Here is a 17,962-nt window from a genome sequence, read left to right as displayed (position 1 = left end):
GGTCCCCAGTTTTCCAAAATCCAACAGCCATTAGTGGACGTGAGAGTGTTTCTGTATTACACTGTTAATGTTAGTGAAATTAGCTTGGTATAACTCAGAAAGGACTTTGCTTCATGGCTACAGTGAAACTGCACAGAGCAAGAGGTGAAGACTGATCTAGCACTCAAATGACACTTGAGGAAAATACCCACAAGGTGTGTTTAAAAGGGGATTTTACTTTTTTGATTACAAAAAAAAAATAAAAACAGTAAATCCTGAGCCCACTTTGAGCAAAACCATGACTCCTAGTATTCTTTTAAGCCTCCTATTTTCCTAAATGCCAGGGTGCTTTCCTATAAGGATCATTTTGTCCCTTCAGCAAGACATAATAGCATTCATTTTGAAAAAGGAGCATTAACTCACACAAAACTCCTTCAGCTGAAGCAAACGGTACCTGCAGATCAGCGTTATCAAACACGGTATGTCATGGGAAAGGTTATGGGCTCGGAATGAGAATAGATTAGCGATAAGAGATTTTTGTTTCCATCCTCACAGAGCATCATCAGGAATCTCCTGATGTTGGAAGAGGCCACCGGCACATCAGCTTTGGGAGTGCTTTGAAGCCTGGCAGATGTTTACATATGTCTTTACCTAAAAATTTCTATAACGTCCATATTGCTATTATCTGCTACGTGAGATGCTCTAGAGTGTTGTCACTGAGAATAATAGTACAGAGCTTGAAAATAAGGACTGCGGGGTCTTTACTTAAAGTTCTGGTCAACACTCTAGAGAAGTCTTAGGGGTATATTTGGATATATCCCAGAAGCCGTGCTGCTTCCCTTGTCCCAAAAGATCACCAAAAAAAATATACAATGCTCTCGTTATTCACCAAAAAGTTGATTTCAATTAAAAAACAGGGAAATTATGGCTAAGCTACTAGACTCTATCCCTAGGTACCCACCATAATGAGGAAATGTTCCACATGGTGTCGTATTTCAGGCTTTCATCAAGAACATAATTAGCCCATCATGCTTAAAAGCCTGTTTTACCTTGGGAATATCTGTAAAACGTGTCATGGAGTTCCACGTTTTTCCCATTTCAGATTTCCGAATAAACTGCTATAGCTTTTCTAGCAGAGAGAAGTTTCCTCTAACTGGTGGCTCTGCAGATTCCACTGAAATTCACTGAAATCCCAGGCATGATACACCCCACTCATGCATCTGCTGAATTTACCTTTTGCCTTGCAGCTGGAAACCAGTGTAACATTTCTCTTCAACGTGTTAGGGATATCTGAAAACTCAGTCTCCCTAACGCAATCCTTATTATTCACCACTTTCTTTTCCTTAAGAGTGAAAGCAGTATTGAGACCTTTGAGGCTGCTAAAGTCAGGGCCATGTGCTACTCCAAAGAGGAGGTCATTGCGACGGCGGTAGGATTTTCCCAGTTGTTTCACAGGCCAGAACCCAGTTTAGGGAAGGGCAAAGTGATGGGCAAATGATGCTCAGAGCATGCAAGGGGCTGGTGGTGGCGTGCATGGACAGTGGCCTCTGGCAGGTTGGAGGGAATGACAGAGATTCCATGGGGACTGTGAGGTCCAACAGCAGAATGGTCCTGCTCCAGCTGCAGTTCCCACTAATTCAAGAGTGCGATAGGCCTTGATGCCATGACTGCTTTTGTGAGCGCGGGGTGTAAAGGTGTAAGAGTCAAGAAAGTCTCGCTTACCTCCAGAAGCTCAAACGTAGCAAGAAGGTCTCCTCCTGAAATATTTCCACAATGCAGTGGGTGGTAAGAAAGTTTAGGTGGTTCGTAGTTTTGATCAGCAAGTCTCACCACAGGGGCAGCCACTGTAGACCCAATATATTCCGCCTTACCCTAAAGGAGAGTACAGGTGGCAAAGGCATTTGACCTACACAGCTGTCATAGCGGCCAAGGTGATTCAGAGGTTAGTATTTGTGAAGAAAACAAACCCAACTTCCCCTGAAGGAAAGAGAAAGGTAAAACTCAAGGCGGCTATGAAAATGGAAGAGCTGACTATTTATTACCTCTTCAGAGCATCAAAAGTTTCTGAGCTCTATATTCAGTCAGTGAGACTGTGTCAGAGTTTGCATCATCAGAGATAAATCCGTATCTCCTCAGACTTACATACAATATTTACGATTGTGTGCAAGGAATGTGGGGGCAAGATGCTTCTGATTTTTGTAAGCCGGTCTTTGGGAGCGTGATTCACTTGGGGGGAAAAAAAAAAAAAAAGACCACAGCTTTGCAAGGACATAAAGTGAATCTCAAGGCTGTTTTCAGATGTTCAACTGCAAACCACTGTAAAACTGAGCTCCATTCAGCAAGATCATGCGTTTAATACCTATTCAGTTATACAGCTTTGCTTTCACATTGGCATTAAGATGTAAGAGCCCAGGTTTTTACTAAGAAGGATTTTGAGTTTACCACTGCATCATCATCATACAGCTCGATGACGATCTCTGGTGGAAACTGAGCAATCTCCTCCCGGTCACCATGAAGCACAATGCTGTTGAAGAGCAGCATCTGGTTCCAAGTGGGGGATAACGTCTGAGAAATGATCTAATGAAAGAGAGGAGAAGTTTAATGAGCTATGAACTGTTTGGTTGGGAGTCCTTCTGCAGGGCATGCTGATCTGCTGGTGACGCCCCTTCCCACAGCCAGAACAACTCCTTGCCTGAGACACCAGGTTTTTCAGCTGCTATTCCCAGCCAGAAGAATAGGATTCTTTCACTTTGAGGTCGGTATCTCCCACTTCCTTATCCCGTTTGCCTCACAGACTCCCCACAAGCATATCAATATATGACCCCCGGTCTGTGTAGACAAAACTCAGCATTAAGTTTAGAGGAAAGCTGTAGGCTTAGGAAAGCAGGCTCGGGTCCGATGATGATATTAAAATAAAGCTTTGCCCTAAACCAAAGCCAGTTTTCAGTTCTCCAGGGTACACTTTTTCAATCTTGCTTTTACTGCAGTGTAATGACGCAACACTTTATGGGGAAAAAATAAAAAGAGAAATATATTTAATAAATCACTCATAATAAATCAATAGTTTTTAATTTGTTGTAATTTGGCTTGCATGGATGCTTATGGCATTTCATCATAGACAATGTTTTATCTGTCTTGGCAGGAAATATATTTAACAAAGATAATATTTAAAGGAAAAATATGCCAACTGCAAAATAACTCATAAGCTGCTATCATTCTTTCGAATGGAAATAAATCTCTTAACTACAGTTTATTGGCACTTGCCTGACAGTCTTCTAAAAACATGCAAGTTGTTGACTGCAATATTTTATTCAGGTAGCAAATAAACTTAACACGCTGTGCCTATAAAATCCTATTTTTCCTGGGCCAAATTCTACTTTTCTGAACCTGGTGTATCTAAACAATACACTGGCTTCATTCACCAACTTCTATTAGAAGATAAAATCACATCACAGGGAAAAAACAATTCATATCCTTGAGGCAAAAGCAGCACAAACAGGCACCTACAACTTAGAGCAGAGAATGGTTTTTGCTTCTTGCTCCATTTAGCACATGCTAGAGAACTTGCTTTGTAAAAAAAGCAGGTGACAGAGGAATTTTATATTTAACTAAATTAAGACAGTCTTCTGTGGTGGTTTTGGGGGGAGAGGATGGATGGAGGGGTTAAATAATTTTCCTGAAGTGAGACCATATTTGACACAGGAAATTCTGTTTGTGGCATGGGTTTCAGAACTTCCAGACCCATTTTAACTCCAGGGTAATTGTAGAGGCCTCAGGACCTGGGAAATTCAGTCTTCGTGTTCTGTGAGGGACCATCTTCCTGCTTATTTGCCAGGGTTGTACTTCAACCCTTCTTGCTGGAGCTCTGTTGAAGATCCCCCTTCTCTTTAGAGGGTCAATTAAATGTCCACAGGAGACCATTCTCCCCCTGGAGATCCTGCCTGAGGGAGATGTGAGATCACTCCTTATGGGCACATTTTTGCAGCATTTAAGTGGTGCAGAAAGTCTCACACCTCTTTTTTTCAGCTTATTTCAACTTTGCCACTCTAAAACCACCAGTATGCGTTGCCAAATTCCATTGCAAAGAACCATGCTGGCTCACATGGCTACAGAAGCTATATAAAGGTCTTCACTCTTTGCTCAATCATTGCACGCATAGACTGTAGGAAAAGAGAACTCTGGGAGTTCATCCTCATACCAAGCAGTGACAACAGCCCAAATTAAAAACATATAGAAAAAGACATAGACAAAGGTAATTCACTTGCTACAAAGTCCCAGTAGCCCCAGAGAACGTGACATCTGGCCAAAAATAAAGCAGTACTACTGCACTTCATGTTAGGAGAGTAGCAGGTTATGCTTAAACTTTTGCCTTGCTTGCAGTGGACTGTCAGGAGTTGCCCTTTAAGAACACGCATCTAGGTTTTCCTGCTAGGTACCTCCTTGCAAAACCAAGATTTTTCCTTTTCACAGCTTAATTGGAAAAACAATGTGTTTTCATTTACTGAAAGAGACTTTGGAACTTACCTTTGTGGTCTGGCAGCGTGATGTGAAAGTAACTTTTGCAAATGGATCAGAAAGTCCCGTGCTGTCAGCTGCAATGAGCCCCCTCGCCTGATACATGTGGGCTCTCAGTTGGAAGAGGTGCGGGGCTATGGCATTGCAAAGAAAACAGTAATGTCAGCTTCATGGAAGTGATGCAGGACATAGGTAGGAAGGGAAGTTTCATCATCACCGGCCATCCAACCAGTATCTGACAAGGGGAACTGTTGCTAGTGCTGGCTTACTAAAGAAACATCCGAGACATTCAGAAGTTGTGTAAGACTTCTGTATTCACTTAAAATCAATGCCCAATCTAAGTCTCTACTGCAAGGTGGTTAACTGCCACTTTTTATCTCCCATCACTGATTTATTTACTAGGTGTTCAACATGGTAGCTTCACCAAGACAACTGGAGGATACTCCTCATTACGAGGAGACAGACCCATGGGACGGGGAACAGAAATTGCAAACAAATAGGTCCTTTCTTTCCCTCACATCTGCAAAGTGTCAGTGGCAGGACTGATGACTTTGCAATAAAGCCAGCCTTTTCTGATGAAAAGATGCTAAGCCATGATCATCTTAAACAGTTACTTTAAACAGAGGTTGTGCCACCCTCCGAACTAGAGCTTTTGGGGCCACATCTCTTAGTTACTAAAATGGAGAAGAAACAGTGCCTTACTTTTATACAGCAGGCAGGCAGGTGAGGGCACCGCACTGTGCCCTGAGTTGGTCTTAGATGATAATTCAGTCTCATATCCTACAGGCAAATTCTCCATGATGTTGTAGGCATAGCTGGCATGTCCAAGCCATAGGTAGACGTCCACCTTTGCCTGCACAGTCCAGCCCAGCGGGCGCTTGCCTGGTAACTGATGAAAAGAATCCACTCATCACCAACAAGCTCAAGAAAGAGAGATGGCTGGATGTTGAGTCCTACCAAGCCAGAGTAAAATAAAGGAGCATTCACTGAGTTGATATACTGATAAATGGTATTTCTCCACAGTGAGTGGCCCTGAGACTCATTTAGCACAAGGAACTTCTGTGGTTCTTAGGGAAGAAATGAGCAGTTTGCTCAGTTGAAAGTCTATGTAAATGGCATACTGCCATATATTCAGAGGTTTGTGCCGGCTACCCTAACAGCTGCAAGCATATCAGTGCTAGCTGATACCCTACTTTTCCCAGACTTCAGCCTGTTTTCCATTCCACACAGTTTTGCTGGTCTCCAATAGTTAGTCCCATGTATTACCAAAAATACTATTCCATTGGGCGGGTCAGAAAACATATTCCAGTATAAAACACTACTAGTCTTGACAAAGAGTAGAATTATTTCCTTCCTCTCCCTTCCCACTTTAACTAGGTCTGCTAAGCTAAATATTTAGCATTATCCATTCCTAAGGTAATTATTGATATTGAAGGGGCTGGAGGGTAACTCGTGGTATTTTTTGTTCATACAGGCAAAGAGTACTGTGCTTAACAAGTACCCATGGCCACGATCAGGAGCTTAGATATTTCTATCTGTTCTTTAGTTGTGCTTTATGGGAGTACTCCCAGCAACTCCAGGTGAAAAATGACTAAAATGTTATTATATGAAGGTATCATTGTCTTGTGAGTTTGGGCTTTTCCAGATGGCCATAGTAACGATTACATTGCATAATACTCCACTGCCAGGTACTACCCAGCCACAGTGCCTTTGTAGGAGTATATCCACTAAGACTTTCCTTTCAGATGAATAATTCCATAACAATATTTTGAACATGCATTGCACAAACCTAGGCACATTTGAAATAGCAAGCATGAGTAAGTGCTGCATTACCTCTGAATACCTAGGTTTCCTTGTTATCTGAGTTGCTGCATGCTGATGTCCTACCAGTCTCCTCCCAGACTTTCATGTGCTGCATTCTGACATCTTTGCCAGTGAAGAGGTTGTACCTCTTCTGTTTATGTATACAGATATAGATAAACAATGTTACATACTTGCCATAACAAGTAGCGAGAGGATTAATTACTCATACACCAAAAACCAAGCAATGAAACAGTGCTTAAAGAAGGACAAGCATAAATGTAAGAAAAAAACTAACAGCAGATATAAATGTATACACATTTTTACTACATTACAAATATGAGCCTGTAAAATACAACCCCTGGAAGAAATCTGAATACCGAATGCTCCCCAGGCATTACCTGTGTTTGCAGAGTGCCCCAGACTTACTTTCAGGAAATGAGTTTTAATCTTCCCACAGTCCTTGCCTTTCTGTTCTTTCACTGGGGAATAGAGTATGTTTTTTGCTGGGACTCTTGCATACGCAAGTCTCTTGTTGTTGCTGAGCATCCAGATGAATACATCAGGCACTGTATTCTGTGGCTGTTAAATGATGAGGAACACTGAACTAAAACTGAATTCTTTCTATGAGCCATCACCGTTATTTTTTGTTAAAACACTCCCTGCCAAGAGCTGATTCCCTCACAGCTCCTATGGAGTGGCAGATGTGCACTCGGACTAAAAAAGGCTGTCTCTTCATGCTTTGCAGTCCAAACCTCCATTCCTAAGCAGAGCTGAAGGTAAAGAGCTTTGCCGAGTGATTAAGGAGCACCCATGCCATAAACCATTTCAGGAGAAACTGAAACTAAAAATCTGGGTCTGATTCTCTCTCAGGAAGCAACTTACCCATACACTGCTTAAGTTGAAAGTACCTACCATGGAAATGCCATCAATTTCATCTATACCAGCAACCAAAAAGGACGGGGGCCAAACTCAAGCACTGGCATCTGACCATCTATTATGCTTGTGTAACATTTCTGCAAGCAAAGCCTGAGCATATTTTGAAGCAAAGACCAGCCAGGGGCTGTTCCCAGGAGGCACTGTGAGCAAGGTCACTGTTTTGGGAAGGAAAGGAATTTAGCTGTAGGCTGCAAACCATGCCAGGCTGTACCCCTTGCTCCCTGAGCCAGGGAATAGCCTTGGCCCTGTTTAGTTTGCTAGCAGAGAGAGCTCTCAGAGAGACAGCACTGCACTGACTGCATTTTGGCCTGATGAGATATGTCTGTTCTGTTATTCTCAGGCTTAATAGCATGTCTAAGCAGTGTCTGCACAATGAAGTAAAGCACAGAGACCCCCGAGTTCACGCGAGTCCGAATCACTGTGTCCATACAAGCAGAGACATGAATTCAGATCAGAAAACAAGCTGTCTCCAAACCACTCCCAAACAGGGCGTATATGAGATGACCTTATTTAAAAAAAAAGGAAAAACTCTCCATACCGCATCCTCTCCATACCACACAGCCCAGTGTTTCCTACCCCAGTCTGCTAACAGCTCCATTTAATACAAAACAGGATTGGGTCCAGATATCGAAAGAAGACCTCTTTGAATAACCAGGCCAGGAGTTATTATTCACACAGGGTGATGAAAATCAAAGTCAAGGCCTAGATTTTAAAATTATCTGATTTTATGTTGGATTACCTCATCAACCAAGAATCGAATTTTATCTATAAAGCTCTGAGTCTCACACATCATTTCATCCAGTGACATCTTCTTTTTCTGTTGCTGAACAATTCCCTTGGCGTCACTGGACATTGCTTCCTGCAGCCAGAAAAGAGAATACGTATTTTTATGTATTATCAAGTAGTTTGAACTGGACACAGCAGGAGAAAACAGTCTTCAATTCAAGTTGAAAAGAAAAAATGGAGACACCTGGTTCAAGGTAACAATTACCTTCTTTCTTACAACAGACAGTGATCAATTCTTTGGAGCTGAGTAACATAAAATGTGAATGTCCCCCATTTTCTTTGTATGTATACTGCATGTATGGAAGTCCCAAGAGACGTGATTACCACCTAGATTTATCAGGCCTTGGTCCTGACAGAAGTCACAACCAAATTCTGTGAAAAAACAGTAAATAAAGCTAATAAATACTCAGATGACCTCCACTCAATTCAGATTCTTCTCACTGGTTCCCTGCAGGAGGTGATTAGGTCCAGGAATACCAAATGCCAGACTTTACTAGTCTTGAAGTTGAGCCCCACCACAGTAACTAAATGCATAACAGCATGTTAATTTGGTGGTTTTCCACTGAACTCAGCATCATCTCATCTTAAAATGAGCGGGGGAAAAAAAATCAGCTCAATATTATAATGTCTTATTTGTATTTAAAAACAACAGGTTCTGAATTAATTATTTTAGCATAACTTACAACTCTTTATTAAGCACAGCAGGGTTTATTGAAAAAAATATTCTTGGATATTATATTCATACTAATTGCAAAGCATTCCAGTATAATGAAATCAAATAGAAATGAAAATGTATACATCCAGTGTGCTTTCAGCTAATATCACTGCATCAATGCTTAAAGGAAAAAACACACCTACCAGCTGTTGCTTGAACAGCATGAGTCTCTTTTTGTCCAAAGCAGTGTAGTTCAGCCCTTTGGGCTTCTTTTCAGCAATGGTAATGAAGGCCCTAGGACAAAGGAATAACAGGGTCTTTAAATATGCTATTTTTTTAATGTGAGCTGCTAAAATACATTGGAATGAAATGTTCTCTGCCTACTGCAGTACATGAACCAGAAAACCGATGATGAAATTCTCTAAAGTAAGTATTGAGCACCTCTAAGATTCAAAGAATAGGGTCCAAAAACTTTGCATCACATTTCACAGAAACAGGGTTTATATCTAGAAATCAGGGTTTGTATCTATTTTGAGCCCAATCACGTCAGCTGACACAAAGCCCACTGGGTGATTTATCCCAGCATGTGGAATCCTTTGTTTTTATCTTAACCTTGTCCTTTTTTACAGTACGTCTATCACATGCTTTATTAAATCCTACTTATCCCATATACATTCTAGTTCAGAAAGTCAAAATAATATGACAATCATTGGCAGTAGTCTACTGCCAATACTGAATATTGAAAACAAGACAATATTTTCTCTGTATAAACAGAAACTACAACTGGGGAAGGCCTTTGCTTTTATAGCAGAATAAATAAAATTTATATCTCAGTAAGTTTACTGTACTTTTTTTTATTATCATCAGTTTCCTTGTCTAGCCTCAAATTTGTAGCCAACATATAAAGTTTATTTACTAAAGTAAATGTAGTTACCTGCTTTGATTGATAAAATAATTTAGGGTTGTCCTCATTTTCTCCTCAGATGCTATCTCTGAAACCTTGAGCAAGTCCTTTACTTGCTCTAATGATTCTTCCTACGAGAAACACATGAAAAAGCTGTTACATAATGGATGGCACTTTGTCTTTCTGCCAGTCTTATAACACCATTATTCACTGTATGACTAGCAAGAATGAGGGAGGTGACTTTGTAACCTGACAGAACAGGACCTTTGATATATCACTATGCTTGAAGTGCACAGAGAGGACTCGAGCAGCATAATTTATTTTCACCTTTGCCTAGCCTCTCCAACTACTAGTCCAAGCCACTACTGCTTGGAGCAGCTTTGGTGTCTCACTTCTTTGGTAAAGATCAACCATTGGGAAAGACTCTCCACTAGGTAGGAGGAAAAACTGTAGTTCTCCTTGGTTCTGTTTCCAGCCTTGCTGCTTAAATTTAGCAAGTTGCTAGAGTAAACTTCTTAAACTTTAGTGGGCACCTGAATCCACGTGCAAGGTCTACCGCAACACGTACTGTCATCATTGAGAAATGGAGTCTCTTCTCACAAGCTAAAATAAAAAGCTGGATTTCCAGCAAGGCCTGTGGGTGTTCAGGTACACTGACAAACACATCTCTATATATATATAGTCAAATGTTTGATTTTCAAATACCTGGGTTCAAAATATTGGCCTGTAAGCCACTGTCTTCTCATGATACAACCTTGCGTAAGTATGACTTCAGTGTTGTGCTCATGAGGTATATAAGGATAAATGAGGGATGAATCAGACTCTTAATCTGAGTGCCCCAAATTAAAATATCCAACATTAGAAGTCACTTCAAAAAAAAAATACAACTACTTTCTTGAGACTTGATAGTCAACTTCAAACAATGGTAGAAAAACCATCATGATGGGAAAATGCTATGACTAGGGCATTGCAGTGACTGCCCAAGGGACGATATGCCATTTTGTCTTTGTCAATGTTTTTAGGAATACTAAAACCAAAAAGTGTCCTTTAAAGAGTCTCCAGCATAAACACAGGTTAAGCCATGTGATCTGAGGATGAAGACATCAGAGGAAGAGCCATAGGAGACAGATTATTCTTATCTCATATTTTAATTGTTAGACTGTTCTTACAAAGAAGAAAATGTTTCTGACAAAACAAGACAGCCCTACAGCCAAAAAAAAAAGAACCGGTGGACAGAAATACTTCACTAGCTCTAATAGATCAAAAGTAATTGGGAGCCGGGGGGGCGGTGAGAAGAGGTTAATCTTTCACAAAACAAACAGCAAGGAATGCAGTCGAGGGAAGTTCTGAAGGGCTGTTTTGGGGAACGTGACCTCTCATTGACTTACCCTGCTGAATACGTGAGCCTGGGAACACAGTTGCCACTTACCAGGTGATCTGCCATTTTCTCCAGAGTGTTGGCAGAGTACAGACGGAAGGTCTGGTCACCCCAGTAGCTCTTGACACAGATACAGGGCTTCCTCTCATCATACGGTAGGTACTGATAGTTCCTGTGAAAACAAAGTACAGAGCAGATCATAAAGGTGGGAGAGGAGTTCAGGGCAAGGTGTGGGAAAGAAAAACTGTTTGGTGCTCTCTCACAGCACAGAAAGTGAGGACACAACAGGATGTGTTCACATGTGCTAACCAGTAAATGCTGGGGAGAACAAACATGAACCTCACTTTTGCCACATGTGAGATCCCCGAAGAGAAATGTCTTGAAGTCGATAGATCTAATTTCAGTGCTTTCCAGGGTGGGAGAAAAGCTGGGCAGAGAGCCATGCAGAGAAGCTCTGAAATACTGTTAATGGCGGAAAGCAACATGGGAAAAAGGAGCAAAAATTAAAATCTGATCACCTCTTCAAGAGCAATGTCTCTGCATACTACACAGCAGGAGAGGCATGGCAGAGTCTCACCACCACATTACTTTCACAAGTGCTTTTTTTTTCAGAAGCAATAGCTAGCAGAGATTGACATTTCTTGGCAGAAGCTGATCTGCAGGACCCTGCTTAGTAAAAGGGATACCAAACTTATAATAACTCTGTGATAAAATGCACCTGCTGATCTCCCTTTTCTCTTTTTTTCTTAGGTCCAAGTTGCCATATTGACTCTTTTTGCAATGCTACTTTCTTTGGGTGTCCAGCTGTATGAATATCTTGTACTGAAAAGAATGAGCAAGATGCCAGCATAACCAGAGGCTCTGATGACTTCAACGCACACCGGCCACAAAGACTGATGTTTGATTGGAGTTGTGGTATGCACTATGTCAAAACCTTGAACCTGATAAGCACGTTGTCCTCCCTTTATATAAATTCTCTAGCCCTATGAAACACCATGCTCAGGCATACTGGATTTAACACCTGAGGTCTCATAATTTTCCTTACTAATGGTGGCACAGTGGAAAGATTTTTAACGGAAATGAAGCTCTATATAATCCTTTATGTTCTTCTGGGAATGGCTCTAATCCAATACATGCTCTGCAGCTGAGAACAGGCTACTGGAGAGCTATTTTCTGGTGTATACTTCTGTTGTGGTTTAACCCCAGCCAGCAACCAAGCCCCACGCAGCCACTTGCTTACTCCTCCCCAGTGGGATGGGGGAGAGAATCAGAAAGGGTAAAAGTGAGAAAACTCATGGGCTGAGATACAGACAGTTAAATAAGTAAAGCAAAAGTTGCATATGCAAGCGAAGCAAAACAAGGAATTAATTCACCATTTCCCACAGACAGGTAGGTGTTCAGTCATCCCCAGAAAAGCTGGGCTCCATCACACGTAACAGTTACTTGGGAAGACAAAAAAACCTCACTCCAAATGTTCCTCTGCCCCTTCCTTCTTCTTCCCCCAACTTTATAGAATCATAGAATCATTATAGGTTAGAAAAGACCTTTAAGATCATCAGGTACAACCATAAACCCAGCGCTGCCAAGTCCGACACTAAACCATGTCCCTAAGTGCCACATCTACACATCTTTTAAATACCTCCAGGGATGGTGACTCAACCACCTCCCTGGGCAGCCTGGTCCAATGCTTGACAACCCTCTCAAGGAATAAATTTTTCCCAATATCCAATCTAAACTTGGCACAACATGAGGTCATTTTCTCTCATCCTATCACTTGTTAGTAGGGAGAAGAGACTAACACCCTGCCTACAACCTCCTTTCAGATAGCTGTAGAGAGCAATAAGGTCTGCCCTGAACCTCCTTTTCTCCAGGCTAAACAACCCCAGTTCCCTTAGCCGCTCCTCATGCGACTTGTTCTTTAGACCATTCACCAGCTCTGTTGCCCTTCCCCGGACACACTCCAGCACCTCAATGTCTTTCTTGTAGCAAAGGGCCCAAAAATGAACACAGGATTTGAGGTTTGGCCTCACGAGTGCTAAGTACAGGGGAACAAGTGCTGCCATGATCCTGCTGGCCACACGGTCTCAGATACTAGCCAGGATGCCATTGGCCTTCTGGACCACCTGGACACACTGCTGGCTCATGCCCAGCCAGCTGTCAACCAACACCCCCAGGTCCTTTTTCCCCAGGCAGCTTCCCAGCTGCTCTGCCCCAGCCTGTAGCACTGCCTGGGGTTGGTGTGACCCAAGTGTGGGACCTGGCACTGAGCCTGGTTGAACCTCATGCAATCGGCCTCAGCCCACCAATCCAGCCTGTCCAGATCCCTCTGCAGAGCCTTTCTACCCTCCAGCAGATCAACGATCCCACCAAACTTGGTGTCATCTGCAAACTTCCTGAGGATGCACTCGATCCTCTCGTCCAGATCATTGATTAAGACATTAAACAAGACTGGACCCAGCACTGAGCCCTGGGGAACACCACTTGTGACCAGCCACCAACTGGCTTTAACTTCATTCACCACAACTCTTTGGGCTCAGCCATCCAGCCAGTTTTTTTCCCCAGCGTGGAGTACACCCATCGAAGCCATGAGCAGCCAGTTTCTCCAGGAGAATGCTGTGGGAAATGGTGTCAAAGGCTTTAGGCAGACAGCATCCACAGCCTTTCCCTCACCCACTAAGCAGGTCACCTTGCCATAGAAGGAGATCACTTTAGGCAAGCAGCACCTGCCTTTCATAAACCCATGCTGGCTGGGCCTGATCACCTGCTTGTCCTGTATGTGCCATGTGATGGCACTCAAGGTGATCTGCTCCATGACACTCCCCGGCACCAAATTCAGGCTGACAGGCTTGTAGCTCCCCAAATCCCCCTTCCAGCCTTTCTTGTAGATGGGCAGCACATTTACTAACCTATAGTCCACTGAGACCTCCCTAGTTAGCCAGGACTGTTGATAAATGATTGAAAGGGGTTTGGTGAGCGCTTCTGCCAGATCCCTCAGTACCTTTGGGTGGATCCCATCTGGCCCCATAGACTTGTGTGTGTCTGACTGGTGTAGCAGGTCACTAACCATTTCCCTTGGATTATGGGGGCTTCATTCTGCTCTCTGTCCCTGTCTTCCAGCTCAGGGGGATGAATACCCTGAGAACAGCTCATCTTACTATTGAAGACTGAGGCAAAGAAGGCATTAAGTACCTCAGTCTTTTCCTCATCCTATGTTTCCAAAAAAGGATGGAGATTCTCCTTAGTCCTCCTTTTGTTGCTCATGTATTTACAGAAGCATTTTTTATTGTCTTTTATGGCAGTAGCCAGATTAAGTTCCAAAGTGGGGCTTTGGCCCTTCTGATTTTCTCCCTGCACAACCTCATGACATCCTTGTAGTCCTCCTGAGTTGCCTGCCCCTTCTTCCAAAGGTCATAAGTGCTCCTTTTTTTCTAAGTTCCAGCCAAAGCTCTCTGTTCCTCTGTCTTCCTCCCCTCCAGCTTGTCTTTTGGCACATGGGGACAGCCTGCTCCACCACCTTTAGGATTCCCTTCCTGAAGAATGTCCAGTCTTCCTGGACCCCTTGGCCTTTCAGGACTGCCCCCTTTCTCCCTGAGACTCTGTCAACCACGCTCCTAAACAGGCCAAAGACTCCCCTCTGGAAGTCCAAGTAGCAGTTCTGCTCACCCCCCTCCTTACTTCTCTGTGAATAGAAAACTCTATAATTTCACATTCACTGTGCCCAAGATGCCTCCAACCATCACATCACCCACAAGTCCTTCTCTGTTCACAAACAACAGGTCCAGCGGGCACCTTCCCTAGTTGGCTCCCTCACCAGCTGTGTCAGGAAAGTATCTTCCACACATCCCAGGAATCACCTGGACTGCTTCCTTCCAGCAGACATCTCGTAAGTTTAAGTCCCCCATAAGAACAAGGGCTAACGATTGTGAGACTTCTCCCAGCTGCTTGTAGAATATTTTGTCTTCCTCTTCATTCTGGTTGGGTGGTCTGTAACAGACTCCCACCATGATATCTGCCTCACTGGCCTTCCACCGGATTCTTACCCGTAAACACCCAACCTTATTGTCACCATCATTAAGCTCTAGACAATCAGAATGCTCCCTAACATACAGCGCTACCCCCCTGCCTCTCCTTTCTCACCTATCCCTTCTGAAGAGTTTACAGCATCCATTGCAGCGCTCCAGTGTGCAACCCATCCCATCATGTTTCCATGATGGCAGCTATGTCATAGTTCTCCTGCTGTACAAAGGCTTCCAGCTCCTCCTGTTTGTTGCCCATGCTGCGTGCATCAGTGTAAATGCAATTCAGCTGGGCCTGATCCTACCACCTTTTTGGAGAGAGAAGCCCTCATTCCTACATGACCATTCTCAGGCATTTCTGCGGTTTCTACTTTGCATCTTTGCACATGGATCTTCATCCCCTACCTCCACTGAAACGGCAGATCCAAGGACCTCACCAGCACATCATCGCGCAGACACTGGCATGCTTCCCCCAGGCTTATCTCTAGCCAGCCTGGGTATAACCCTTTTCCCCTTCAAATCCAGTTTAAAGCTCTTTCAATGAGCCCTGTTAACTCCTGCGCTAAGATCCTTTTCCCCCTTTGAGACCGGAATACCCCACCTGCCACCAGCAAGCCTGCTGTCGTGTAGACCAGCCGTGATCAAAAACCCCAGAATTTGCCAGTGACACCAGGCTCGGAGCCAGGTATTCATCTGCTGGCTCTTCCTGCTTCTTCCTTTACATTGCTGACCATAGTGTCATATGGTATGGAATATCCCTGTGGTCAGTTGGTGTCAGCTGTCCCAGCCGTGTCCCCTCACAACTGCTTGTGCCCCCCCAGCTGCTCGCTGGTGGGGTGGGGTGAGAAGCAGAAAAGCCCTTGGCAATGTGTAAGCGCTGCTCAGCAGTAACGAAAACTTCCCTGTGTTATCAACACTGTTTCCAGCACAAATCCGAAAGATGGTACCATACAAGCTAGTATGGAGAAAATTAACTCTATTCCAGTCAAAACCAGCACAACTTGCCTTCAGTATTTCTCCACAGAAACCGATTCTCTAAATAATAAATAAAACTACCCAAGCCTCCTGCTCTTCAGAACGTTCAACAACTGGCTGCAAAAATGGTTGCATTTTCTATTTCCTCTACCCTGGGAAAGGCTGTGGTATCCAAGAAAGGAAAGTGCACTTGGTATGGAGAGAAGACTTGTTCTTCCATTTCAAGGTTTCTCTGTCTGAGCACAGCCAAATTTTTAGAAAGTCCTGCTCACCTGCTCCTGAAATCCAGAGTCCCAGTAGGCTGAGTTAGCCAGGCATGGTCATTCACCTTGTGGGACCAGAAGGGGCTGGGATTCTCATGTTTGCTTGTAAGGATCCCTCAGATACTCTAAGTCATTTCAGATAGAACTGGGCACACGTGTGTAACCACTAAGCCAAGCCCACAGAAACCAAATCACTTGTTGCTCTTGAGCGTCCTATCCCTAACTCCTAACTTCACACACGCCTAACAGGTTTATGCAAGAATGTTTCTGTTTAAAAAGATTAAGATTTTCTCTACAACTTCGTTTTACTGCCCTATGGGATATCAAAAGAGAAACAGAATTTTCCATTTACTTTCTCCTCAATAACCTACAGCAAGGTGAGCATTACCCGTTCTACTCGGTGCATAGCAGAGCTACACGAGTCTCAGGCAATCATTAATTTTGGTGGTTTCATAAGAGGGAAAACCACTTCAACTGTCCCCCAATGCCAGAACGTCTTAACCTGAAATTCATAGAGCTTATGGAGTCTTCTTACAGGATTTACTAAGAAAAATATATAGCCATGAAATAACTCACATGGAAGACTGAACTTCCATGTCTCTTATTCCCACTATGAGAATTCAGAGGAACCACTTTTTCGATGTTAGCTTACCCTTGCTATACATTTTGACATAAATGTGGAAAATTCCTGGCAATTTCATGATGTCTGCTTTACAAGTCTTACTGCTCTGCCTTCTCCTTTAATTAGTTAGTGGTTTTAATCTCCAAAATGGACCCTTGTTATAATTTTCTACTGTTCATTTATGATTTTAAAATGCAAAGTTTATCTAAACTATTGGCTATCCCATTGAGTACTGATTATACTAAAAACATCCAGTGATGAAACCAGTATGATGCCAATATAAGATGACAGTCATAAAGTCAGTAGTTGGTGTCTGTGGCTGGCCAAACTGTTTTAGATAGCACAGGAGGGAAAAAAAGATGCAGCATTTTACATAAATTTGAGGAAAAGAGATCTTCTTTAATGAGAAAAAAAATTGTTAATATTGGAGCGAGCCAAGCAGTGAATAGAAGATTTGAAGAATGATTCATTCTTTTACAGCAGTTCTTTAAATCTAAATTCTTGTTAAGGGAAAAACTAAAAATCACACAACCTCCCAGGGAGGATAATAACCCAGCATGTTCCCAAATCTGCAGTCCTTTAATGAGGAGAGAACTTTCTGTCAAATATTGGTTTTTTCTCCCTTCTCTGTTTATTTACTGAAGAAACAAAAATTTCTGCTATGGTATTTTCAGTCTTTTTTTCTTCTACTAGCTCTGATTTAATCTGAGCCATTGATTGCAAGAAAGGATGAAAGTACTTTTTTAACTGAGGGAGGTCCAGAAACCAAACAGATCCAGGTTGGTATTTCCCACCTGGTCCTTAGATCTGTAAACTGCTTGGCAGTGCCTGGCCTGGTAAAGAAAGAGGTACTGCCTAGTCTTGGCACTCAGCAATACAAGGATCATTATACCTACAAAATTAACAAAGAAAATATTTATTTTTATTAGCATCTTTGAAATTAATTAAACCTTTACACCTTAAAACCTTTAAAACTTAAAATCAAGGCTATTTAAAAAAACTGTTCTGCACGTTTTAATCCATTGCTCCATTCCTTTTTTCAAGGACTATTTCCTCCTACTTCTGTTACTTTTTGCTATTTAAGTTTGCATCCATAATTATGAGCTCTGGGAAGTGTTCTGGGAAGCTGA

General features: G+C 42.7%; 1 protein-coding gene across 1 annotated transcript in view; it reads right to left on the bottom strand.

The window, feature by feature from the left end:
- FER1L6 (fer-1 like family member 6) overlaps window positions 1-17,962 on the bottom strand; it is an 82,150-nt gene that overhangs the window by 33,731 nt on the left and 30,457 nt on the right. The window contains 9 exon segments of the mRNA XM_040586684.1: window positions 1,702-1,851; window positions 2,422-2,556; window positions 4,504-4,628; window positions 5,197-5,383; window positions 6,724-6,876; window positions 7,973-8,092; window positions 8,878-8,968; window positions 9,609-9,709; window positions 11,008-11,128. Of these exon segments, the coding sequence (XP_040442618.1) occupies window positions 1,702-1,851; window positions 2,422-2,556; window positions 4,504-4,628; window positions 5,197-5,383; window positions 6,724-6,876; window positions 7,973-8,092; window positions 8,878-8,968; window positions 9,609-9,709; window positions 11,008-11,128 (1,183 nt within the window).

This window comes from Falco naumanni, chromosome 3 (genome assembly GCF_017639655.2).
Source record: "Falco naumanni isolate bFalNau1 chromosome 3, bFalNau1.pat, whole genome shotgun sequence".
NCBI classification, from domain to species: Eukaryota; Metazoa; Chordata; class Aves; order Falconiformes; family Falconidae; genus Falco; species Falco naumanni.
Note: the sequence above shows the minus strand (reverse complement) of the source record. Positions and strands in the feature narration are given on the sequence as shown.